This window comes from Rhinoderma darwinii, chromosome 12, assembly GCF_050947455.1.
Source record: "Rhinoderma darwinii isolate aRhiDar2 chromosome 12, aRhiDar2.hap1, whole genome shotgun sequence".
NCBI lineage: Eukaryota > Metazoa > Chordata > Amphibia > Anura > Rhinodermatidae > Rhinoderma > Rhinoderma darwinii.
Window position 1 is genome coordinate 17,684,635 of NC_134698.1, and position 25,540 is coordinate 17,710,174.

At 43.9% G+C, this 25,540-nt stretch overlaps 1 protein-coding gene and 1 long non-coding RNA gene across 5 annotated transcripts in view; one reads left to right on the forward strand and one right to left on the reverse strand.

Moving 5' to 3' along the window:
* Positions 1-1,337: 1,337 nt before the first annotated feature.
* RCCD1 (RCC1 domain containing 1) lies at positions 1,338-23,949 on the reverse strand. 4 transcript variants are annotated; one of them, XM_075844804.1, is made up of 11 exons: positions 23,495-23,949; positions 21,414-21,632; positions 19,835-19,988; positions 19,642-19,763; positions 16,753-16,830; positions 16,519-16,671; positions 16,056-16,085; positions 2,919-2,996; positions 2,685-2,837; positions 2,222-2,251; positions 1,338-1,503 (listed from the first exon to the last, which is right to left on the reverse strand). In XM_075844804.1, the coding sequence occupies exons 1-11, from the start codon at positions 23,655-23,657 to the stop codon at positions 1,355-1,357; spliced, it is 1,329 nt and encodes a 442-aa protein (XP_075700919.1). In that variant the 5' UTR covers positions 23,658-23,949; the 3' UTR covers positions 1,338-1,354. The 4 variants fall into 4 exon arrangements, with proteins under 4 accessions (XP_075700919.1, XP_075700921.1, XP_075700920.1 ...); XM_075844806.1 differs by lacking the exon at positions 21,414-21,632; XM_075844805.1 differs by lacking the exon at positions 16,753-16,830.
* Positions 23,525-25,540, forward strand: part of LOC142665210 (uncharacterized) — a 34,437-nt gene continuing 32,421 nt past the window's right edge. Inside the window, exon 1 of the long non-coding RNA XR_012851445.1 lies at positions 23,525-23,689. This is a non-coding gene — a long non-coding RNA (uncharacterized LOC142665210). The remainder of the gene's footprint in view (positions 23,690-25,540) is intronic.

The following is a 25,540-nucleotide window of genomic DNA, read 5'->3' on the forward strand; positions in this document are numbered from 1 at the left end:
TCAGACTGCCAGATAGAGAAGTGTGATTCATCAGTGTCATATAAAAAAGTGAATTCAAAGGTGGTCCTGTAATAGGACGCCACCATTGAAACAAGTCCGTTTGTGACATTTCTTCCCTCCTAAATATTCCACCATCAACTGTGAGTGGTATTATTGCAAAGTAGAAGCGTTTGGGAATCACAGCAACTCAGCCATGAAGTGGCAGACCACGTAAAGTTACAGAGCGGGGTCGCAGACTGCAAAAAAGTCGACAACGCTCTGCTGACTCAATAACTGCAGAGTTCCAAACCTCCTCTGGCATTAATATCCGCACAAAAACTTCAAGACATGGGTTTCCATGGCCGAGCAGCTGCATGCAAGCCTTACATCACTAAGCAGAATGCCAAGTGTCGGGTGGAGTGGTGTAAAGCCGCCGCCACTGGACTCTGGAGCAGTGGAAAAGTGTTCTGTGGTGACAAAACACGCTGCTCTGTCTGGCAGTCTGATGGAGGAGTCTGGGTTTGCCGAATGCCAGGAGAACATTACCTGGCTGACTGTATTGTGCCAGCTGTAACGTGTGTTGGAGGAGGGATAATGCTATGGGGCTGTTTTTCAGGGGTTGGCCTAGGCCCCTTAGTTTCAGTGAAGGGAAAGCTTAATGCTTCAGCACACAAGACATTTTTTACAATTCCAACTTTGTGTGAACAGTTTGGGGTTCAGCCCTTTGCTATGTCAGTATGTCTGTGCACCAGTGCACAAAGAAAGGGCAATAAAGGCATGGTTGGGCGAGTTTGGTGTGGAAGAACTTGACTGGCACTCAGAGTCCTGACCTCAACCCCATCCAACAACATCTTTGGGAAGACCAAGAATGGAGATTACCCTCTCTTCCAACATCAGTGTCTGATCTCACAAATGCTCTTCTGGATAAATTGGCAACATTTCCACAGACACACTCAAAAATCTTGTAGAAAGCCTTTCCAGAAGAGTGGAAGCAGTTTTAGCTGCAAAGGGGGGACCAGCTCCATATTAATGCCTATGGATTTAGAATGGGATGTCATCAAAGCTCCTGTAGGTGTAATGTGTAGGTGTCCTAATACTTTTGTCCATATTAGCAATGTATAATGATGAATGCACTCTGAATAGCATCTCCAGAATGACCCAATTCAGGTAAACGAATGGCCAAAAAGCTGCATTTTTGGCTTCTGTCTGGAGTTGAAATCTAAAAACTGGAATAAACCACAGAAAATTGATATACTCTTGGTCAGAAACAATGAAAATTATGCGGTGGCAGTGAGTTACCTTACTGGGTACATCCACAAGGCTACATATATAGTCAATGTAACAGTAATTCACACAAAAATGATAAAATAATAATTTATTTAGCATCTAGAACACACATCACATAAGTATTCCAATGTCGACAAGTTACATCTTTCACACAAAATTTATGTTGGTTAAAAAATTCCACCCGTTTTGGTTGATCCAAATTCTTGGTGTCTCCATGGCCAAGCTGGCCATATTTTCCTAGAGTGGAAAGTCGTGTTACACATACTGATAAGTGTAGTACATACAGTGAAAGCGATGTCCTCTACCTTGGTAATTGACATTGGAGGAATTCAGTTCTGGCTTACCAATGATCATTAATGTTTTAATAGAACAATAGTCACACAAAGTATCACAGGGCTGTGTTGTATGCCCAAGTTTTTTGGTCAAATGATTATATAAATGTATTAGTAGAAAAAAATTACTGCTGATCGCCAATGCAAAAAGGGAAGGAGAAGCCGGAGAGTCTCAACTATGCCTGAGTCTATGGGAGCTACGGAAACAGCTGTGGCTCCCAAAGGCCACCTCTGGTTTGTACTTCCTTGGATAACGTATACAGGACAACTTACACTAAGCGTCAGTTCACATGGCGGACTTTGCTTGGGGGGTCCCACCACAAAATCCACTGCAGAATTATTCCTCTTATTATTCACTTCAATGGTAGGCTCTGGCGGATTCCGCCTGAAGATCGGGCAGGATGCTAGCGGGAATAAGAAGCGTCCGGCATCCACTGAAATTAATGGGAGGAGGAATTTTGCGGCGGAATCTGGCAAAAAAATTCTGCCATGTGAGAGGGCCTAACAAATTTTAATTTTGTTATTCCCATTTTCTGTAATTTTGGTTCCCACATGTAAGTGAAAATAATTTTGCAGAAATGTTGCCATATGTGCTCTACAAAAAAACAAATACATTTACTTACCCCATCCCCAAGTGTACAGCTCACCACAACCTGTACAATATAAAAAAAAATTAAATATAAAAAAAGGTATTCAGTTAAATCTATTACTACAATGAATATTGGATAATCCTACACAATGGTTGCCCCTGTGTATGAGTGATGGTTACACCCAATTTGTATATTCACACGCGGCAGATTTGTTCAGAAATTTTCATCTGAAATCCATGCGCAATATTAAAGAACCCTCTTCAGATGTATGGAAATTATTTTTAGTCGCAGAAATTTTTGTAAATAATCTGCTACATGTGAATGTACCATAACCAATCAACAATAAGGTAGTCATCGGACTGTCTCCATTTAGAAGCAAGACCAATCCCAAGAAGCACTGCAGGATAATCAAATTCCCTGTTCTTTCCATGCAGTGGTCTCAGGGGCTTTTACAAGGCTTGAACCTGCTTTACACATAATAGAAACGAGTCCTTACGGGTCACTGCGGCGGTATGACGGGATCCACAGCTGGCTTTTGCTGCTTCCGCTTCTTGCGGTAAATCAATCAGAGCCGGGAAAGACTGAATTGCAATAAATTCACTGTCTTTATCTATGTCACATCCTGTCAATCTATCTTCAGAGGTAACTCCTGGAGAGAAAAAAAGTGAAATTAGTGCGGTCTAATGTGCGGAGGTTACAGGTAAGTACAGTACAGCATATTCCATCTTACGCTCTTGTTGTAAAGCCTTCGAAGGTAGTCCGAGTTGTCCAGATTCATTCCATCCCCAACAATATAAATCTCCACTTTCTAAATGAGGCGAAAATGTAAGTTTTTAAAGCAGATATTTGTTTTCCTGTATAAAGAACATTTATAGAGTCCGTCAGCGCCTTGAAGCTCCCCAAACTGCTAAGACCGCTGTCTATCTATGGTGTAAAGCAGTATAAACATACCTATGTTGCCAATGTTAGTATTACCTGGAAAAAATTGTTTTATTCCTCAACGCGCTGCATGCAATGAGCTTTGAAGTGTCCGGCAAAGCAGGAAGTGTCCTGTATTGTGAGCTCCTTACCCCTAGCCAGGGCTGTTGATCGATGGGGATTTGAAGAGAACAGCGTATGACGCAAAGGGGAAGCAGAGCCGTCAATCAACAGCAGGGGGAGGGAGCTCACAATACAGGACACTTCTTAATTTACCGGACACCTCAAAGTTCATTTGCATACAGCGCGTGGAGGAATAAAACTACTTTTTCCAGGTAATACCCATGTAAGTGCTTATGAGGGTATGTTCACACGTGCACGTCCGTTACGGCCGAAATTACGCGAGAGATCAGTCTTGTCCACGTCTGCCGGGAGCTGAAGAGTGAAGAGTATTTACTATGAATACGGCAACAAAAGCAGCAAATCGCTTGCCAGAGCGTTACGCATTCAACAAGCCCAGACCTACATACCCTCTATTATGTCCTCCTCCCAAACACATGCCCGTTTACCTATGGATATAGCTGCCACATTTTGGGAATTCTACGCCTCCCTATATAATACGGATTCAACCAACCCTTCCACGTCATCCAGGGACTTCAGGTCAAATATTACTGCTTACATCGCAGACTCTGGCCTCCCCCCTCTATCAGATGATAGTCTCTCTGACCTGGAAGAACCGATTACCCTGCAAGAACTTTCCTACGCTTTAAAACACTCCCGGTCGGGCAAAGCCCCTGACCCAGATGGTTTTACACTCCCATATTACAAAAAATTCCTGGCAGCGTTGGGACCGCATTTTTTTAACTTCCTTCAATTCCTACTCCACCTCATCTCCCACCCCTCCCGACGCTCTTAGGGTGCATATTGCGGTGATTCCCAAGCCCGGTTAAGACCCCTTACAGTGTACTAGCTACAGACCAATCTCCCTCCTTAACACCGACATAAAATTGTTTGCTAAGATTTTGGCTGTTCGTCTTGCACCGCTGCTTGGGAAGGTTGTTCATGCGGATCAGGCGGGTTTTATGGTAGGCAGAGAAGCACGGGACAACACGACTAAAGCCATCAATCTTATTCACAGAGCCAAGATATCCAATACACCACTTATGCTCCTGTCTACGGATGCTGAAAAAGCGTTCGACAGGGTCAACTGGACTTTTATGGAAGAAACCCTCTTACGTCTTGGCCTTAGATCTCATATGATGGGATGGATAATGTCACTGTACTCGTGCCCATCTGCTAGAGTCCGCGTGAACGGCATCCTCTCGGAAGGGTTCTCTATTTTTAATGGCACCAGGCAGGGGTGCCCCCTGTCCCCCTTGATCTTTGTACTGACATTGGAGCCTTTTCTACGCCACGTTCGCGCTAATCCGGATGTGAGGGGATTGGAGACTAACAACTCAGTCAACAAGGTAGCTGCCTATGCTGACGACCTACTCTTCTTCTTGACTAACCCAACTGTCTCCCTTCCCAATCTCATGCGGGAATTTCAGCGCTTTTCCAACTTATCCAACTTCAAGATTAATTTTTCTAAATCAGAAGCACTGAATATTTCCCTCCCTCCCCACCTCCTCACGTCCCTGAAACAATCTTTCAGTTTTAAGTGGACTTCGGTAGCCTTGAAATACCTGGGTGTCCGCATTCCAACAGATCTGAAGGATCTTTTCCAACTGAACTTCCCCCCACTCCTTGCTGATCTTAAGGCGGACTGCGCCCGGTGGTCTAAAGGCACTTTTACATGGATGGGTCGGTGCACCATCTTCAAAATGAACGCGCTTCCAAGACTCCTCTATCTCTTCCAGACCCTTCCCATTGCTATACAATTTTTTAAAGCGGTCAACTCTCTCCAGATTACTTTTGTTTGGAGCGGTAAAACCCCTCGACTTTCACGCACGCTTCTCTGTCGGTCTAGGGAATCAGGAGGGCTGGCACTCCCTGACGTCCGCTCTTATTATATTGCATCCCATCTTGCTCGGGTAGTGGACTGGTGTAGACATGCGGTTTTTAAACGCTGGGTGGGCCTAGAGCAGAGTTTCTCATCTACTCCCCTGCCGGCTATCCCTTGGCTACATTGTAGCCAACTCAAACACCTCCGTCATATCCCCACTATAGGCCCAACACTATTGTGCTGCTCCCTTCCTTCAGTTCGGTCATCCCTCCTCCCGTTTCACTCTTCAATGTATCCCATACTGGGCAACCCCTCTTTTACCACCGGTATGACGGACCCAGTCTTCCGCTCATGGCAGACCTCGGGATGGTTTCGAGCAGCTCAGTTTCTGAACGGCAATGATTGGCTCTCCATGGCTGACATGGCTCAGGTCCCTGACCTCCCTCTACTAGGACACTGGCGATCCCTTCAACTACGACACTTTTGCTCTTCTATTTCACCTTCTACTTCCTATCAAAGGGACAGGACTCCTCTAGAGGACCTTTGTACTGATTCTGAATTGGCTAGACACACATTGTCCACAATATACAAACTTCTCATAGACCCCCCTGATCTACCCCTCCCTGCCTATATTTCTAAATGGGAGGCGGACCTGGGTATCTCCTTCTCTCGGACACAAAGCCAGCGTATACTCACCATGGCCCACAAAACCTCGATTAGTTCACGATATCAAGAAGCGGGCTTTAAACGGTTGTCTCGCTGGTACAGGACCCCAGCTCGTTTGCACCACATCTTTCCTACAGCATCCCCTTTGTGCTGGAGATGTGGGCAGGACAATGGTACCCTCCTCCACACCTTCTGGTCATGCACCCTTCTTACCCCATTTTGGGAAGGCATCAAACGGGTGATAACTGAGGTCACAGGCACAGATATAACCTTGGACGCGGCCCTCTTCCTCCTTCATCACTGCGACGTTCCGGTGAACATATATAAGCGCTCCCTGTTTCACTTTTTAGTGATGGCAGCCCGTCATTGTATCCCATTACGATGGAAAGATTCTTCTCCTCCTACATTGTCCCTCTGGGTCTCACAGGTGAACGACATTATGCACATGGAGGACTTGACCTCCGTTATCTATGACTCAAACACCAAGTTCTGCCAAACATGGGCTTCATGGATTGTTTTTCAGGACTCAGACTCCTACAAAGACATTATACGAGAGCCGCATTCCCCTAGGCAACCTGACTAGCGCTCTTGGCCGGAGGGATGTAATGGAGGGCCCCCCCTTGCATATCCTTCTCTGTTCTTCATCCCCCCTTGGCTCTCCTATTTTTATCTGTTCTTCCTCTCTTCGTCCTTCAGTATGGACCTCAGATCCAGACCTCCGCGACGGAGGCCTGTTTTTATTCAGAACACTTCCCTATATGGGAATGATAGCTTATATTATATCAGTTTATATGTATGTGTATACTGATCTTACTTCTTATGTTGGCTTCTGTACTTTGTCATTTGTACCCCATATGTTGTAAAATGGACCTCTTCAGTCATCAAAATAAAGAATAAAAAAAAAATGTAACTTATTAGCGCGTCATGAAGACCAAAACTGTCTGCGGCGACTTGGGGTTAAAAACATAATTTATCGCTGTATTAAAGGGGTTTTCCGATATAGTTTTTTAATTTTTTTATTGAGATATTCCGGTTAGGTTTGGTTCAGCAATGCTGCCCAGCTTTTTTTTTTTCCATTCATTTTACTCACTGTTCGCACGCTGTAGCCGATCTCCGGTTTGTTTACATCAGGTACTACCGCTACTCACCTGTTTCCTGTACTCTCATAGCCTACAAATCCCAAGATGCCTAGCACAAATGGGAATTCAGCAAAGGCTGGGGGGGGGGGGGGGGGGGGAGGACAAGCCACGCAGGCGCTGTAAGAGCAGAGGATCGAGCTTGCGTGGTGAAAACTGTTTGTGTATCAACCATGAATGCTCAGAGACAGAAGCCGGGTATCCGGTCCACCCCTTCCTACAGTGACGTCAGGAATGACGTGCCCGTATACGGAGCCTGCCGGAAGGAAGGGATAGCTCATGTACGGGGCAGAGACGGAAATTCGGATTTACGGTGGGCGACGCATCAAGTGACCACATGCAAGACACGGCATTAGGAACAACTATGGAAACGCAAGTATATGACAAACTGCATTGGTTTTAGATGTTTAGTTGACTAGGAATTATTTTATTGGTCCTGGAAACCCCCTTTAATGATATCTCAATGCCATTAGTCAGGAAGATAAACACCTAGTCCTTTTTCAAACGCCGTCATTTATCTCTTGAGGTAGGGCATTCTATAGCTTTACTACCAAATTTTGCAAAAAACACATGAATTCCTGATGAATCTAGATGTAAAATAGATACTCTCCTCCAAAAAGAAAGAAAACAGTCTCTCTATTGCCACTTATATGTGACTTCCCTGTAAGTCACCTTCCAAGAGCTGCGTCAAAGGCATCTCATTCAGTCAACCAGTACCCTACTCTGTACGGATGAGGAGCAACGACCCCAAAACAGTGCTGTCTACAGATAGGTGACTCTGGTTTGGCTATTAACCAGAGTAGTCCTCTATAGGTGGCACTAGGGAGACCGTGTTCTTTTTTTCTGGAGGGGAGCCATTTTGCATACTTTTATACAGGGAGAATTGCCTTTAACCCCTTCCCTCTTCGGCCGCTTTTGACCTTCCTGACAGAGCCTCATTTTTCAAATCGGACATGTTTCACTTTATGTGGTAATAACTCCGCAATGCTTTTACCTATCCAAGTGATTCTGAGATTGTTTTCTCGTGACACATTGGACTTTATGTTACTGGCAAAATTTGCCCGATACATTCAGTATTTAATTGTGAAAAACACCAAAGTTTAGCGAAAAATTGCAAAAATTTGCATTTTTCTCAATTTAAATGTATCTGCTTGTAAGACAGGCAGTTATACCACACAAAAATGTTGCTAAGGAACATCCCCCATATGTCTACTTTAGATTGGCATCGTTTTTTGAACATCATTTTATTTTTCTAGGACGTTACAAGGCTTAGAACTTTAGCAGCAATTTCTCACATTTTCAAGAAAATTTCAAAATGCTATTTTTACAGGGGCCAGTTCAGTTGTGAAGTGGCTTTGAGGTCCTTAGATATTAGAAACCCCCAATAAGTCACCCCATTTTAAAAACTGCACCCCTCAAAGTATTCAAAACAGCATTTAGAAAGTTTCTTAACCCTTTAGACATTGCGCAGGAATTAAGGCAAAGTAGAGGTGAAATTTACAAAGTTCATTATTTTTTTTCCTGAAATTCATTTTGAATCCATTTTTTTTGTACCACAGAATGTTTTACCCAAGAAATGCAACTGAATATTTATTGCCCAGGTTCTGCAGTTTTAGGAAATATCCCACATGTGGCTCTAGTGCGGTAATAGACTGAAGCACCGGCCTCCGAAGCAAAGGAGCACCTGGTGGATTTTGGGTCTCCTTTTTATTAGAATATATTTTAGGCACCATGTCAGGTTTGAACAGGTCTTGTGGAACTAAAACAGTGGAAACCCCCCAAAAGTGACCCCATTTGGGAAACTACACCCCTCGAGGAATTTATCTAGGGGTGTAGCAAGCATTTTGACCGGCCAGTTTTTTTGCAAAAATTTTTGGAACTAGGCCATGAAAATGAAAATCTACATTTTTTCAAATAAAATGTAGGTTTAGCTAATTTTTTTTTATTTCCAAAAGAACTAAAAGTAGAAAAAGCACCACAACATTTGTAGAGCAATTTCTCCCGAGTAAAACAATAACCCACATGTGGTAATAAACGGTTATTTGGACACACAGCAGGGCTTAGAATGGAAAGAGCGCCATTTGGCTCTTGGAGCTTAAATTTAGCAGGAATGGTTTGCGGAGGCCATGTCGCATTTGCAAAGCCCCCTAGGGGACAAAACAGTGGAAACCCCCAACAAGTGACCCCATTTTGGAAACTATACCCCTCGAGGAATTTATCTAGGGGTGTAGCAAGCATTTTGACCGGCCAGTTTTTTTGCAAAAATTTTTGGAACTAGGCCATGAAAATGAAAATCTAAATTTTTTCAAATAAAATATAGGTTTAGCTAATTTTTTTTCATTTCCAAAAGAACTAAAGTAGAAAAAGCACCACAACATTTGTAGAGCAATTTCTCCCGAGTAAAACAATACCCCACATGTGGTAATAAACAGCTGTTTGGAGACACGGCGAGGCTGAGAAGGGAAAGAGCGCCATTTGGCTTTTGGAACTCAAATTTAGCAGGAATGGTTTGCGGAGGCCATGTCACATTTACAAAGCCCCTGAGGGGACAAAACAGTGGAAACCCCCAACAAGTGACCCCATTTTGGAAACTACACCCCATGAGGAAATTATCTAGGAGTACAGTGAGCAGTTTGACCCCACAGGTGTTTTACAGAACTTACAGAAGTAGGCCGTAAAAATGAAAATCTAAATTTTTTCAAATAAAATGTAGGTTTAGGTATTTTTTTTTCATTTCCACAAGGACTGAAGGAGAAAAAGCACCGCAAAATTAGTAAAGCAACTTCTCCCGAGTAAAACAATACCCCACATGTGGTCATAAACGACTGTTTGGACACACCGTAGGGCTCAGAATGGAACTAGCACCATTTGGATTTTGGATAGTGTCTGGGCGCCATGTCACATTTGCTGAGCCCCTGTAGTACTAGTACAGTGGAAACACCCCAAAACTGACTCCATTTGGGAAACTGCACCCCCTGAGGAATCATCTAGGGGTATAGTGAAAATTTTGATCCCAAAGGTTTTTTGCTGAATTAATTAGAATTAAGCTATGAAAATTAAAAATATTTTTTTTTTTCCAACAAGATGTAGTTTTAGATCAACATTTTTCATTTTTACAAGGAATAGAGAAGAAAAAGCACCCCAACATTTGTAAAGTAATTTCTCCCGAGTACGGTAACACCCCATATGTGGTTATAATAGGCTGTTTACGTATATGGGAGCATTCAGAAGAAAAGGAGCGGTATTTATCTTTTGGAGCGTAGATTTTGCTGGAATGGTTTGCGGACGCCATGTTGCATTTGCAAAACCCCTGATGTACCAAACAAAAGTGACCCCGTTTTAGAAACTACACCCCTAAAGGCATTTATCAAGGGGTGTAGTGAGAATTTAGACTCCACAGGTGTTTTTCAGAAATGAATACGCAGTGGATTGTGCAAAGTGAAAATTGCAATTTTTCCACTGATCTGCCCATTCACCGCACAAGATGTTGTGCCCCTGGAGAATCTTACACCATAAATTGTTAAGCGGGTTCTCCCGGGTATGTTAATACCTTACTTGTGGCCATAAATTGCTGTTTGGGCACGCTGTAGGGCTAAGAAGGAATAGACCGCCATTTTGAGCATGGATTTTGCTTGGTAGTTTTGTTTGAGTTTTGCTGGTATTTCCGTTTATAATGTGGTGGCATATGTAATCTGTGCGGAGTATATCAGGGTATATGTAATCTGTGCGGAGTACATCAGGGTATATGTAATCTGTGCGGAGTACATCAGGGTATATGTAATCTGTGCGGAGTACATCAGGGTATATGTAATCTGTGCGGAGTACATCAGGGTATATGTAAGCTGTGAGGAGTACATCAGGGTATATGTAAGCTGTGCGGAGTACATCAGGGTATATGTAATCTGTGCGGAGTACATCAGGGTATATGTAATCTGTGCGGAGTACATCAGGGTATATGTAATCTGTGCGGCGTACATCAGGGTATATGTAATCTGTGCGGAGTACATCAGGGTATATGTAATCTGTGCGGAGTACATCAGGGTATATGTAATCTGTGCGGAGTACATCAGGGTATATGTAAGCTGTGCGGAGTACATCAGGGTATATGTAATCTGTGCGGAGTACATCAGGGTATATGTAATCTGTGCGGAGTATATCAGGGTATATGTAATCTGTGCGGAGTACATCAGGGTATATGTAATCTGTGCGGAGTATATCAGGGTATATGTAATATGTGTGGAGTACATCAGGGTATATGTAATCTGTGCGGAGTACATCAGGGTATATGTAATCTGTGCGGAGTATATCAGGGTATATGTAATATGTGTGGAGTACATCAGGGTATATGTAATCTGTGCGGAGTACATCAGGGTATATGTAAGCTGTGCGGAGTACATCAGGGTATATGTAAGCTGTGAGGAGTATATCAGGGTATATGTAATCTGTGCGGAGTACATCAGGGTATATGTAATCTGTGCGGAGTACATCAGGGTATATGTAATCTGTGCGGAGTACATCAGGGTATATGTAATATGTGAGGAGCACATCAGGGTATATGTAATATGTGAGGAGCACATCAGGGTACATGTTATCTGTGCGGGGTACATCAGGGTATATGTAATCTGTGCGGAGTACATCAGGGTATATGTAATCTGTGCGGAGTACATCAGGGTATATGTAATCTGTGCGGAGTACATCAGGGTATATGTAATATGTGAGGAGTACATCAGGGTATATGTAATCTGTGCGGAGAACATCAGGGCATAATAAGAGGGTATAATAATGGGGTAAATAATACAATTATCCATAGATGTGTGGTACGATGTGAAGCGATCCGTTATGCACAGGCCGGTGTCACACTGATAAACGGTTTTCTTTCTCACTCCCCTTTTGTAACGCTCTGCACCTTTTGGGGACTTTTTCTCCTTCGTAGTTTGGGAAATATTGCTGGGAAAGTTTTGCGCTGGTATAATACGGGCGCCCTCGCTTCCAGCAGATGTGCCATGTCCCTTCCCTTTCCTAGTTCCTAAATACTAGGGCCCTGAAACTGAAGGAATGTTCCCCTCCGGCCTGCGCATTGAGATGTTTTTTCATCACCGCATTACTAGTGCCGTAACTTTTTTGTTTTTCAGTTGATTGAGCGGTGTGCGGGCTTGTTTTTTGCGAGACGGGCTGTAGATTTTATTGGTACCATTTTAGAACACATACGACTTTTTGATCACTTTTTATTTCATTTTTTGGTAAAGGAAATTACCAAAAACAAGCAATTCTGGAATAGTTTTTTATTGTTTTTTTTATCGGCATCCACAGTGCGCCCTAAATTACATGTTAGCTTTATTCTGCGGGTCGATACGATTACGGCGATACCAAATTTATATACTTTTTTTTATGTATTGCGGCTTTTGCACAATAAAATCACTTTTTTTATAAAATCATTTGTTTTCTGTGTCGCCATATTCTAAGACCCATATCTTTTTTATTTTTGCGTACACAAAGCGGTGTCAGGGATTATTTTTTGCGGGACGGATTGTCGTTTTTATTAGTACTATTTTGGAGTAAATGTGACCTTTTGATCACTTTTTATAGCATTTTTTGGAAGGAGATGTGACCTAAAAACAAAGATTCTGGCGTTGTTTTTCATGTTTTTTTTTTTACGGCGTTCACCGTGCGGGATAAATTACAGAATAGTTTTGTAGTTTGGGTCGTTATGGACGCGGCGATACCAATTATGTATAGTTTTAATTTTTACGGTTTTTCCCATAATAAAAGACTTACTACGGGAAAAAAGTCAGTTTGGCTTTATTTTTATTTGAAATGTGTGTTTTTATTGTTTTACCACATTTTTATTAACTTTTTTTTACTTTTCTGACTTGTCCCACTAGGGGACATGAGGGCCTGATGCCCCGATCGCTCCTCTAATACACTGCACTACATATGTAGTGCAGTGTATTAGCGCTGTCAGTTATTCACTGACAGCAAGCCTATGAGGACACGCCGCAGGGCCGTACAAGGCAGACTCGGACGCCATTTTCTGGCGTCCGATTGCCACAGCAACCCAGCGATTGCATCACTGGGTTGCCAATGGGGTGAAGAGCGCAGCATCTGAGGGGTTAATCTGCCGGATCGGAGAGTAGCTCCGGTCCTGGCAGTTACAGGAGGGTGCCAGCTGTATAATACAGCTGTCACCCCGCAGTGATGGTGCCGGCTCTGCTTCTGAGCCCGCACAATCACTGCGCCGTACATGTACGGCGCTTTGCGGGAAGCACCTCCCAACAGCGCCGTACATGTACGGCGCATGTCGGGAAGGGGTTAAGACTCCCTACCAACTAGATCTCCATAAGGACAATCAATGCCTTCCAAGAGATGATCAATCCAGAGAAATACAACTTTCTCCTTTCTCAGGACCAAAGATTTTCTAGGTCTGATTAACAATTTTAGCATGGTTCTAAAGGTGCCAGAATAAAAAGTAGATCATAGAAGCAATAGAAGAGTATCAAGTCCCTTAGTTATTGTCCCTGTTTATATACAGACTGGTGCCATGTGCTATATACAGAACTAGTGCAGCAGTTCCTGTATACTAGTAGAATCAGTAAAACAGCTTCCACTCTTCTGGGAAGGCTTTCTACATGATTTTTTTTATTGTGTGAGAGAATATTTGCCTCTCTGCAGGCCATTTAAATTCTTCAACATTAAACTCACCCAACCATGCCTTTACGGATCTTGTTTTGTGCACTAGGACACGAAGGAACAGAAAAAAGGGCCTTCCCCAAGCTGTTCCCACAAAGTTGGAAGCTACAATTGTCCTAAACATTTTGGCATGCTGAAGCATTAAGATTTCCCTTCACTAGAACTATGGGGCTCAGGCCGACCCCTGAAAAACAACCCCATAACATTATCCCTTCTCCACCAAACTTTACATTTCACACAATACAGTCAGGCAGGTAACATTGTCCTGGCATTCACCAAACCCCGACTGCTCCATCAGACTGCCAGATAGAGAAGTGTGATTCATCAGTGTCATATAAAAAAGTGAATTCAAAGGTGGTCCTGTAATAGGACGCCACCATTGAAACAAGTCCGTTTGTGACATTTCTTCCCTCCTAAATATTCCACCATCAACTGTGAGTGGTATTATTGCAAAGTAGAAGCGTTTGGGAATCACAGCAACTCAGCCATGAAGTGGCAGACCACGTAAAGTTACAGAGCGGGGTCGCAGACTGCAAAAAAGTCGACAACGCTCTGCTGACTCAATAACTGCAGAGTTCCAAACCTCCTCTGGCATTAATATCCGCACAAAAACTTCAAGACATGGGTTTCCATGGCCGAGCAGCTGCATGCAAGCCTTACATCACTAAGCAGAATGCCAAGTGTCGGGTGGAGTGGTGTAAAGCCGCCGCCACTGGACTCTGGAGCAGTGGAAAAGTGTTCTGTGGTGACAAAACACGCTGCTCTGTCTGGCAGTCTGATGGAGGAGTCTGGGTTTGCCGAATGCCAGGAGAACATTACCTGGCTGACTGTATTGTGCCAGCTGTAACGTGTGTTGGAGGAGGGATAATGCTATGGGGCTGTTTTTCAGGGGTTGGCCTAGGCCCCTTAGTTTCAGTGAAGGGAAAGCTTAATGCTTCAGCACACAAGACATTTTTTACAATTCCAACTTTGTGTGAACAGTTTGGGGTTCAGCCCTTTGCTATGTCAGTATGTCTGTGCACCAGTGCACAAAGAAAGGGCAATAAAGGCATGGTTGGGCGAGTTTGGTGTGGAAGAACTTGACTGGCACTCAGAGTCCTGACCTCAACCCCATCCAACAACATCTTTGGGAAGACCAAGAATGGAGATTACCCTCTCTTCCAACATCAGTGTCTGATCTCACAAATGCTCTTCTGGATAAATTGGCAACATTTCCACAGACACACTCAAAAATCTTGTAGAAAGCCTTTCCAGAAGAGTGGAAGCAGTTTTAGCTGCAAAGGGGGGACCAGCTCCATATTAATGCCTATGGATTTAGAATGGGATGTCATCAAAGCTCCTGTAGGTGTAATGTGTAGGTGTCCTAATACTTTTGTCCATATTAGCAATGTATAATGATGAATGCACTCTGAATAGCATCTCCAGAATGACCCAATTCAGGTAAACGAATGGCCAAAAAGCTGCATTTTTGGCTTCTGTCTGGAGTTGAAATCTAAAAACTGGAATAAACCACAGAAAATTGATATACTCTTGGTCAGAAACAATGAAAATTATGCGGTGGCAGTGAGTTACCTTACTGGGTACATCCACAAGGCTACATATATAGTCAATGTAACAGTAATTCACACAAAAATGATAAAATAATAATTTATTTAGCATCTAGAACACACATCACATAAGTATTCCAATGTCGACAAGTTACATCTTTCACACAAAATTTATGTTGGTTAAAAAATTCCACCCGTTTTGGTTGATCCAAATTCTTGGTGTCTCCATGGCCAAGCTGGCCATATTTTCCTAGAGTGGAAAGTCGTGTTACACATACTGATAAGTGTAGTACATACAGTGAAAGCGATGTCCTCTACCTTGGTAATTGACATTGGAGGAATTCAGTTCTGGCTTACCAATGATCATTAATGTTTTAATAGAACAATAGTCACACAAAGTATCACAGGGCTGTGTTGTATGCCCAAGTTTTTTGGTCAAATGATTATATAAATGTATTAGTAGAAAAAAATTACTGCTGATCGCCAATGCAAAAAGGGAAGGAGAAGCCGGAGAGTCTCAACTATGCCTGAGTCTATGGGAGCTACGGAAACAGCTGTGGCTCCCAAAGGCCACCTCTGGTTTGTACTTCCTTGGATAACGTATACAGGACAACTTACACTAAGCGTCAGTTCACATGGCGGACTTTGCTTGGGGGGTCCCACCACAAAATCCACTGCAGAATTATTCCTCTTATTATTCACTTCAATGGTAGGCTCTGGCGGATTCCGCCTGAAGATCGGGCAGGATGCTAGCGGGAATAAGAAGCGTCCGGCATCCACTGAAATTAATGGGAGGAGGAATTTTGCGGCGGAATCTGGCAAAAAAATTCTGCCATGTGAGAGGGCCTAACAAATTTTAATTTTGTTATTCCCATTTTCTGTAATTTTGGTTCCCACATGTAAGTGAAAATAATTTTGCAGAAATGTTGCCATATGTGCTCTACAAAAAAACAAATACATTTACTTACCCCATCCCCAAGTGTACAGCTCACCACAACCTGTACAATATAAAAAAAAATTAAATATAAAAAAAGGTATTCAGTTAAATCTATTACTACAATGAATATTGGATAATCCTACACAATGGTTGCCCCTGTGTATGAGTGATGGTTACACCCAATTTGTATATTCACACGCGGCAGATTTGTTCAGAAATTTTCATCTGAAATCCATGCGCAATATTAAAGAACCCTCTTCAGATGTATGGAAATTATTTTTAGTCGCAGAAATTTTTGTAAATAATCTGCTACATGTGAATGTACCATAACCAATCAACAATAAGGTAGTCATCGGACTGTCTCCATTTAGAAGCAAGACCAATCCCAAGAAGCACTGCAGGATAATCAAATTCCCTGTTCTTTCCATGCAGTGGTCTCAGGGGCTTTTACAAGGCTTGAACCTGCTTTACACATAATAGAAACGAGTCCTTACGGGTCACTGCGGCGGTATGACGGGATCCACAGCTGGCTTTTGCCGCTTCCGCTTCTTGCGGTAAATCAATCAGAGCCGGGAAAGACTGAATTGCAATAAATTCACTGTCTTTATCTATGTCACATCCTGTCAATCTATCTTCAGAGGTAACTCCTGGAGAGAAAAAAAGTGAAATTAGTGCGGTCTAATGTGCGGAGGTTACAGGTAAGTACAGTACAGCATATTCCATCTTACGCTCTTGTTGTAAAGCCTTCGAAGGTAGTCCGAGTTGTCCAGATTCATTCCATCCCCAACAATATAAATCTCCACTTTCTAAATGAGGCGAAAATGTAAGTTTTTAAAGCAGATATTTGTTTTCCTGTATAAAGAACATTTATAGAGTCCGTCAGCGCCTTGAAGCTCCCCAAACTGCTAAGACCGCTGTCTATCTATGGTGTAAAGCAGTATAAACATACCTATGTTGCCAATGTTAGTATTACCTGGAAAAAATTGTTTTATTCCTCAACGCGCTGCATGCAATGAGCTTTGAAGTGTCCGGCAAAGCAGGAAGTGTCCTGTATTGTGAGCTCCTTACCCCTAGCCAGGGCTGTTGATCGATGGGGATTTGAAGAGAACAGCGTATGACGCAAAGGGGAAGCAGAGCCGTCAATCAACAGCAGGGGGAGGGAGCTCACAATACAGGACACTTCTTAATTTACCGGACACCTCAAAGTTCATTTGCATACAGCGCGTGGAGGAATAAAACTACTTTTTCCAGGTAATACCCATGTAAGTGCTTATGAGGGTATGTTCACACGTGCACGTCCGTTACGGCCGAAATTACGCGAGAGATCAGTCTTGTCCACGTCTGCCGGGAGCTGAAGAGTGAGAGCGTACGCGCTGTAGCAGTGCAGCTACTGGAAGGTACAGAAACTCAGGTTTTAAGCAACCAGGGAGCATGTACAGCAGAGAGGGTTTTCTCTGCTGGTGCTTGGGCTGTCTGATGAGCCTAGTTAGGCTTCACCTGAGACGTCTCTTTAATTCAGGTGTGTGCTGTTCACACAGGGCTGAAGACAGGCATGCTAGCCTGTGAGAGTCACCACCGTGTGAGGTAAAACTGAAGGTTTTGAGGTGCTGGGCACAAGGCTCAGTGTCACATAGTGAGGGACACTGAATGTGTTAGTTAGAGGCTGGACGGCCTAGGGTTTATTTTGTATGTTTATTGTTGTACCACTGAGTGCTGTTGTGAAGACAATAAAGCTAGCTGCAGCTTGTTTAAACCTTTTGCTCAAGGAGTTGGAGTGAACTTTCTATGTGTGTCAACCATCTCACCTGGGAGATGGCGATCCCATGAGCTAAGTGGTCCCCAAGTTGTCACAGCGCGCACACGCTCTCCTCTCTCCAGCTCTTGTTGTGATAGTGTCCGTAGCGGATTGGACAGTGTCACAGCCATGTAATACGACCCCTTGCCAATTATATGCCCCATTGACGGTTCAGGGGGTTATTTAAAATATCGGACGCCAAATATAACGGCACAGATATCTAAATAACGGAGGAGGGTAGAAAAAAAAAATGTAAAGTGCCCCAGGGTTTGTGCAGCCCTGCCCATTACATGCTGCACACGTATAGGCAGGTGAAAGGTTCTCTTTAAAGTGATCTTTTGCTGATATCCCCTTGACTACCGTTGAACGACTTTATACGTTGAAGTGGTAGGCAGTTAATTATGGGCCACCATTTTTAAACAGTGGCTGCATTAATTGTCTGCCGGCGCCGATTGACTCTGCATGTCCCTGTCACCGCACTGTTACTATACAGCCGTGGTCACAGGGAGACCCTGGATTACTGCTACTCCATTAACCCCCTAGATACCACGTTCAATAGTGTTATCTAGGGGGTTAGACAGAGGGAGGGCTCCCTCTGTCACCACATCAGCACACCTGCAAAGCGATGGTGGGGTGCCGATGGGTTAAAAACGCAGCCTGGGGCCTAACAAGGCCTCCAGGCTGCAATAGCTATATGCCTATTAGGCCGTGTCTATGCTAATAGATTTCTTGCCAGTTTATCACTGACAGGCAAGTAGATTACATTGTGAAATCCCCTAGTGGGAAAAAAAATCATTTGAATAAAGTTTATAACAAAAAAGTAAAAATAAATAAACCATTTAATTCCATACCAAGTCATTTTGTTTTCTATAGGTGGTGAAAAAAAAACAAAAAAAAAAACATTTGGTATCGCTGCAATTGTAACCACCCTCGTAATAACTTAATAATTGATTTAATCCGCACAGTGAACGATGGAAAAAGAGGGATAAACCGTCCGGTAATGAAGTGGCTAGGCAAACTTCTTCAAAAACAAACATAAGGGTCTTAGTATTGATTTTAATAAAACTGCATAAATCCACTTGCCACTCCACGATCTGATTTGAGTGGGTCTCTTTTTAGAAAAAACCAAGCGCTCTTGCACACGACCCAGATCGGACCGTGAAAAACGGCCCGAGTGTCGGCCTGATTTCCCGGACTGACCACAGTACAGGTGAACGGGACTCCTGGCATTATAGACATATTATGATGCCAGGAGTCTCTGCCTTCCCGCAGAACTTCTCTTCCGTACTGAACAAAATGATACAGTACAGAACAGCAGGGACTCCTAGCATCATACAATTTCTATGATGCCAAGAGTCCCGTTCACCTGTACGGTGGTCAGGCCAAGAAATCCAGCCGACACTCGGGCCGTTTTTCACGGTCCGATCTGGGTCATGTGCAAGAGCACTTGGTGAAGGAATGCAGGGTGACCAGTGCCGCCACAACACAGCACCTGCAAGAGGAGAATCCAGCAACAACCCCCCCCCCCCCACTGCCAGGCTAAGCCCTCTTGGCTCCGAACTACACCCCAATAGGCACAACACCACCGTACAACTCTGCACACGTGAATAGATCAAAAAGCTCACCTCTTCACATGGCCTCATAAATAGGTCAGCATCAAATATTTGACGCGAGGACCATGTCTTTTGTTCGCTTTTTGAGGAGTCTCCTATTTAATGTGCACCTATCTCATGTCAGGTGTCATCGAAATAAAAATCTTCCATTTAAAAAGTCAATGAAAATGACAGAAACAGGTTATGGTACGATCGGTTTAGATGATTACCGCTGATTGAGACGGTGTGCCATCCTCCTGCTGCCACTTGACTCATTACCACACCATGCAGAGCTTCCACTATACGAGGTTCTGGTACATCCTCCACATCTCCATGTCCCAGCTGTCCATGTCTTACAATCAGAGACATCGTGTAAGAAAAGCAAAAACAGTTCATTCTACGCTATTGCGTTTTCTGCCATACCTGCCTGCTCCCCAGGTCAGCACCGTCCCATCAGATGTCAGCAGCACGGCATGCTCATTGCCCAGAGCCATCTTCTGGGCCTCAAGTGCGGAGGGCAGCTCCCTGAAGAATGGGGGCTGAGGTAATACATATCCTTTGCCTACCAATGGGAAAGCTACAAATACAAAATATATTCCCAATTATTTTCCTACATACGTTTTTTTTCCTTATCTCAAGTATTAAATATGGTGGAACAGCGAATACCCTAACCAGAAAACCACAGAAAAAGCTGAATGAAATGACCGGTGCGCAGTGATAAGGGCATTTACCTCTAGTCACTATGAGGATAGAAAGAAGGTGGCATTCTACATTATATCTCCAAGGACAGATATTCCTATCATGTATCTGCAAGATATGCCATAAATGCCGGATGGGTGTGGGATCGAGGTGGGACCTGCTCCTATCGGAAGAACAGGGATTCGATTACCATGTTTGCCGATTCTCAGATGTCGCATTCTCCATAGACCTCAATGGAGAGAGGAGTGGTCTAGCTTGCTCACGGCCCTCTATAATGAAGTCTATAGGTGTTATGGAAAGAGCGGATCGTTGCTCTCTCTTTCTGTGACTTCAATGGCAGATAATCTCTGAATGGGGTTCATCGGACCACAGTTCCGCCAATAGGTGAAAGGTCCCAGGGGTGGCGATTGTACCTATCAGGCATTAATAGCCTATCCTGTGGATAAGCTACTTTTTTCCATAAACTTTTTTTCTTAAACCTAGCCTAATCTGCCCCAGGTGGCAAATAAAGAAACATTGGTTTGAAAGCTTGACTGCTGTTCACCACAGTATGGCAAGGCTTAATTAGTAGCCAGAGAGTAGATGTAGTAAATCCCAGCCCTCTCCTAAGTAACCTATACAGAAGAGGATCTGAATATATTCCACTTAACAAAAGTTTTTCGTATTTGATAAAAATGTCTTTTAGAATGACCGGCATCTGAGGCTGGATTAACATCTGTGTTTGTATTTTCCATTTTTTTTTTCTGTTCCGTCTAAGGCCCCATTCACATCACGTTAAGGCACTAGAAAAAAAACAAACTCCCGACATACATGACAAACGTGTCCATAAGGCTCCATTATCCCGACAGAGTCCAAAACGGTGTCCTTTTGGCCTCCGTCGGGCTGGTATACCATTTTTTTTTTAAAGGATCGAGTAGTGTACTAGACTACGCTATTCCATTCTGAAGGAATCCCACAGAAAAAAACAACTTATACGACAACGTATACGTAACTTTTGCCAGGGACGGTCCACGGGCAAGCCATGCAGTGAGATACATTTGGGCCCTTTGTCGGAGATATACGTCGGGGATCTTTCCGACGTATACCTCCGATGGAAGCCCCTAACGTGATGTGAATAGGGCCAGACGGAAATGTCGGTGCCTGACAGAACCAAGTGACTTTTACATTGTTTTACCAGAAGAAACAACGCAGCATGCTGTGCTATTTTTTCCTGCATTTTTTACCGGCTCTGAAAGGCCTCCATGGCAGGTGTGAACAGAGCTGGACAGCTAGGTGCCTAGAATATACATAAAGCTGTATTTACCAATATTAGGTCTGGTAGATAACTCCATCTTCCACATGGGTTCTGGTAACGTCCCCTTACAATGCAGTGTGTTAACGTCCCAACATTCTGCCCTTCCTTTTATTAGAACAATAAGATATTTCTCTGAAGGCAAAACATCACGGCAATCCAGACCAGAGAAACAGATGATCTGCTGAGGACTGCCACCGATACATCCAGACAGTAGGAGTAAACCTTCATCTGCAATCAAAAATACCAGTCAAAGAAATATCATAGCACTGGGTAATAACCACACAAGGTTATGGCTTCTCCCCCCTGTATGTGGGAGAAAACTTTTTTATGTTGACAGGCTACACTATGTAGGCTCGCAGAGTACAATTTGGGGAAAAATTTAAGGCCCCATGAACACGACGGTCAGTAAATACGGCACGGATGGGCCACGGAGTGTCACCCCCATATGATGACCGTGCTCACAATAATAAGTATAGGAGCACGGTCCGTAAATGCAACAAATAGGACGTCTTATTTTATGAGGGTTATTTCTACGACCTGCACTGTTTATGCAACATATTTTTGCGTCGGAATGATGTCGTTTAGGTAATAAGAGCAATGAAAGACCACAGAGGACTTAAAGTTAGGAGTCCACTTTATTCATAAGGGAATCGCTCCCCACCACCTCTCTCCGCGGTAAGTGACAGTTGTCTTTGTATTTGTGCACACAGTCAGTCACTGCGGCGAGATGGGGGAGCACTCCCCTTATGAATACAGCGGACTCATAACTGACGTATACTTCACAGGAGTACGGACCTGTAGCTGTAATATGCCGTTAGTATATAGGGTAGCACGTTCTGCTGACAGATCCACTTTAAGGCCCCCCTGTACATACAACAAAAGTGCTGCAGATTTTCCATGCAAAAAATCCACAGTGAATTACAGTCCCAGCCACGTGGATCAGAAATAATCATTCTGCTATGTCACATTAATAATACATGTTTAGTCTTTGCTTTATCTGTAAAACCGCTCTAGTTATATATGTGAGAACATAACCAGTCACATGTTCCAGCTGGGTCGGAGCCCCTGTGGGCAGGGCCAATTTTAAGGGGTGGCAAACTGGGCAATTTCCCGGAATCCCCGTTTCCTATAAGATCCCAACCTGAAAAAACACTCCACTGTCACACGATCAGTGCCAGAGACAGGATCACCGCATTCACCTTCCTGTTAAGAGTATATTCATACGGTGCGGTAAAAGACGCCATGGTTAACCGCACCGTATGAATATACCCGTACAGCAGGACATCGCTGCAGAGTGAATAAGTAAAACGGTGTTTGAATACGTTTGGCGCATACGCTGGGAGAGCTCCATACACCAAATGTAAACATAGGGCCCCATGCACCCGGCGTATGCCAAGAACGCCCCTTCAGAATGCAATGGACTAATACACAGAAAATTTTGACCTGCCTGAACACTCTCTGACGCGTTTTTTCAATTGTGGCCATTGAGCAAAAAACGCAGGGAAAACCGCTTTCTTTGTCTCCCATTGATTTCAATGGGAGGTCAGAGACGGGAACTCCTGAATAAGGGGCATGCCGTTTCTTTTTCCCACGAGTGTTTTTTCCCATTCGGTCGGTTTCTGCGTCAAAGACAGCACTAAAAAAACTCAGTGTGAACAGGGCCTCATGCTCCGAAATACGCCTGAAAATATTTTTTCTATCATTTTTCTGATGCTGTTTTTGACACGGAAACCGCGCCAAAAAAGCCTAGCATTGATTTCAATGGGGGGGGGGGGGGGGTGGAGGTCTTTTTTTCCTGTGAGCAGCATGCTCTTACTTCCCGCGGTTCTGTCTATGACCTCCCATTGACATCAATGAGAGGAAGAGAAAGCGGTTTTCGTGGCGTTTTTTGGCCCGCGGCCGCGAAACGCCACCAAAAACGTGGCAAAGAAGGTGCGGGCAGGTCAAAATCTGCCTCAAAATCCAGATTTTTCTACCTACAAAAAAACTCCGTGTGAACAGAAAATGCTGCCAGCAGTTTCACAGCATGAGGTACTTGAAAAGCATCAGAATCGGCTGCATATATCATTTATGACCACTAGGTGGCGCACCTGTCAGGAAGGCAGTAAAGCTCCAGGACGGAACAGCTTTGAAGATTTGCTTGTTTTCTAAGTACGTCCCTTTAGCTTGTACAGGCTGCGGAAGGTTTAGGGTGAGCTCTTCTCCCGACCCGAGCTGCCCAAACCCTCTGTATCCAAAACCAAACCACAGCATGAGGTACCGTGCAGAGCCCAGGTCCTCAAACGGTAAATAGCAGCTGTTCTCCAGAGGGCTGAAGGACCTGATGACGTCTCGATCACGTGATCACTCACATTAGGGGAGTAGGGGGTTTAGAACAAGCGGTAAGAAGTAACTCCCTCTTGTGCGGTGATGGTCTGTCGCTAGGATACGTCGTCGCTTTACGGTCGGCGGCGGTCCGACCTCTGACAATGGAGGGGCTGCAACGTTCATTTAGCACTGCGACTTCTACGTTTTGCCTGCGCAATGGCCGAGTTGCAGTACCCTGAATAGCCGACAGCGGCGCTGTGCAGGAAGCGAGGGGAAGTTTTTGTTGTTTTTTTTAAAAAGCTAGTCATGTTTTTTTCTTCCCACGTTTCCGTCTCTCTTTGAGATCAATGGGAGGCAGAGAAAGAGGTTTTTCGCTATGTTTTTGCCTGCGGCGCTCAAGCTGAAAATTATGGCAATAAAGAATTTTGAGGCAGGTTTTTTTTCTGCCTGCAAAATACGTGTGAACAGGGCCGAACAGCATTTGTTCCACTTTGGATGTTGTGTCTGTTTCTTCTCTGTAACGACTTGTCCTGCTTGTAAAAATATTCTCACAGGGAATGGAAGAGACGATGCTGAAGTTTGTTTCTTAGGCCCTGTTCACACTGAGTTTTTTTTGCAGGTAGAAAATTCTGCCTGGAAAAATCAGCTCCGGTTTTTTTTTAAGTGGTTTTGCACCACTTGCGATTTTAGACGCGTTTTTTGCCGCAGTTGTAAAAGCGTTTTTCCCTATTTCTTTAAGAGTGAAATTCCGCACGCGTTATTTGCCGAAAAACGTGTCAAAATCGCGGCCATAAACGTGTTTATTTCTGTCTCCCATTGATTTCAATGGGGTATTTGAGGTGGAAAACTCAAGATAGGGCAGGTCGCTTTTTTTTCCCATGAGCGTTTTTTTTTTTGCTCACGGTAAAAAACAACGCCTCCATCTCCCATTGAAATCAATTTCGGCCTTTTTTTGCCGCAGTTTCCGCAGCAAAAAAACCTCAGTGTGAACAGGGCCTAAGCTGCACAGAAGTGAAAACACTGAGCTGGCACAAAGATGGGCATCAAAGTGGGCGATACAAAGTGTGATTTATAGGCTTACATGACTTTGGGCCACTGATCTCACACTACCAACATAGAGAGGAACACCCCACATCAAAATCAGTCGAAATCAGCCTGGCCCAAACAGGTTCTGGGCATGAAAGTTGGCATCAAAGTGGGTAGACTGACACTTTTTCCAGATTTGAATAAGTAACCGGTATTTTTAAAGTGTTTGTTAACGCAATCATGGGCCAAAATATATTAGACTGAAATTTGTAACCGGTATGTCAACCGATGCCCGTCCTCCAGTGATTTATTCCAGCCAATCATTTACAATATGACATTAATTTGGATTTCATTTAGCCAATAGCATATAATGACAATATGTATTGTCCTGAACCAATCATAGGCTCAGGAGGCGTCTTAGGCTGGGTTCACACAGGGTTTTTTGATTTTCGCTGCGTTTTTCACCCGCGACCATTGGGCGCCATGGGCAAAAAACGCTGCGAAATACGCTTTTTCTGCCTCCCATTGATGTCAATGGGAGGTCAGAGATGTAAACACCCGAAGATAGGGCATGTCCCTTCTTTTTCCCGCGAGCCGTTTTCTCCGCTCGCGGGGAAAAACGCCTCCGCCTCACATTCAAATTAATGGAGGGCATTTTCAGCAATTTTTTTGGCGCGTTTTCCAACACAGTTTCCGGGTCAAAAAAACGTGTAAAAAAAACTGTGTGCACTGACCCTTAGTCGACTGCGCTATTGACTCGGTCGAAAAAACGGAAACGGCCGGAACGGTGACAAACGGAAACC

Bases quoted from the DNA above. Each gene is read 5' to 3' on its own strand.
- RCCD1 (XM_075844804.1), bottom strand. From the start codon at position 23,657: ATGCTGTGGTTTGGTTTTGGATACAGAGGGTTTGGGCAGCTCGGGTCG. The intron at 2,997-16,055 runs GTAAGTAAATGT...CGCCTCATTTAG, and splicing joins GCTGTACACTTGGGGATGGG to AAAGTGGAGATTTATATTGT. The intron at 2,838-2,918 runs GTAAGATGGAAT...TTTTCTCTCCAG, and splicing joins GAAGGCTTTACAACAAGAGC to GAGTTACCTCTGAAGATAGA.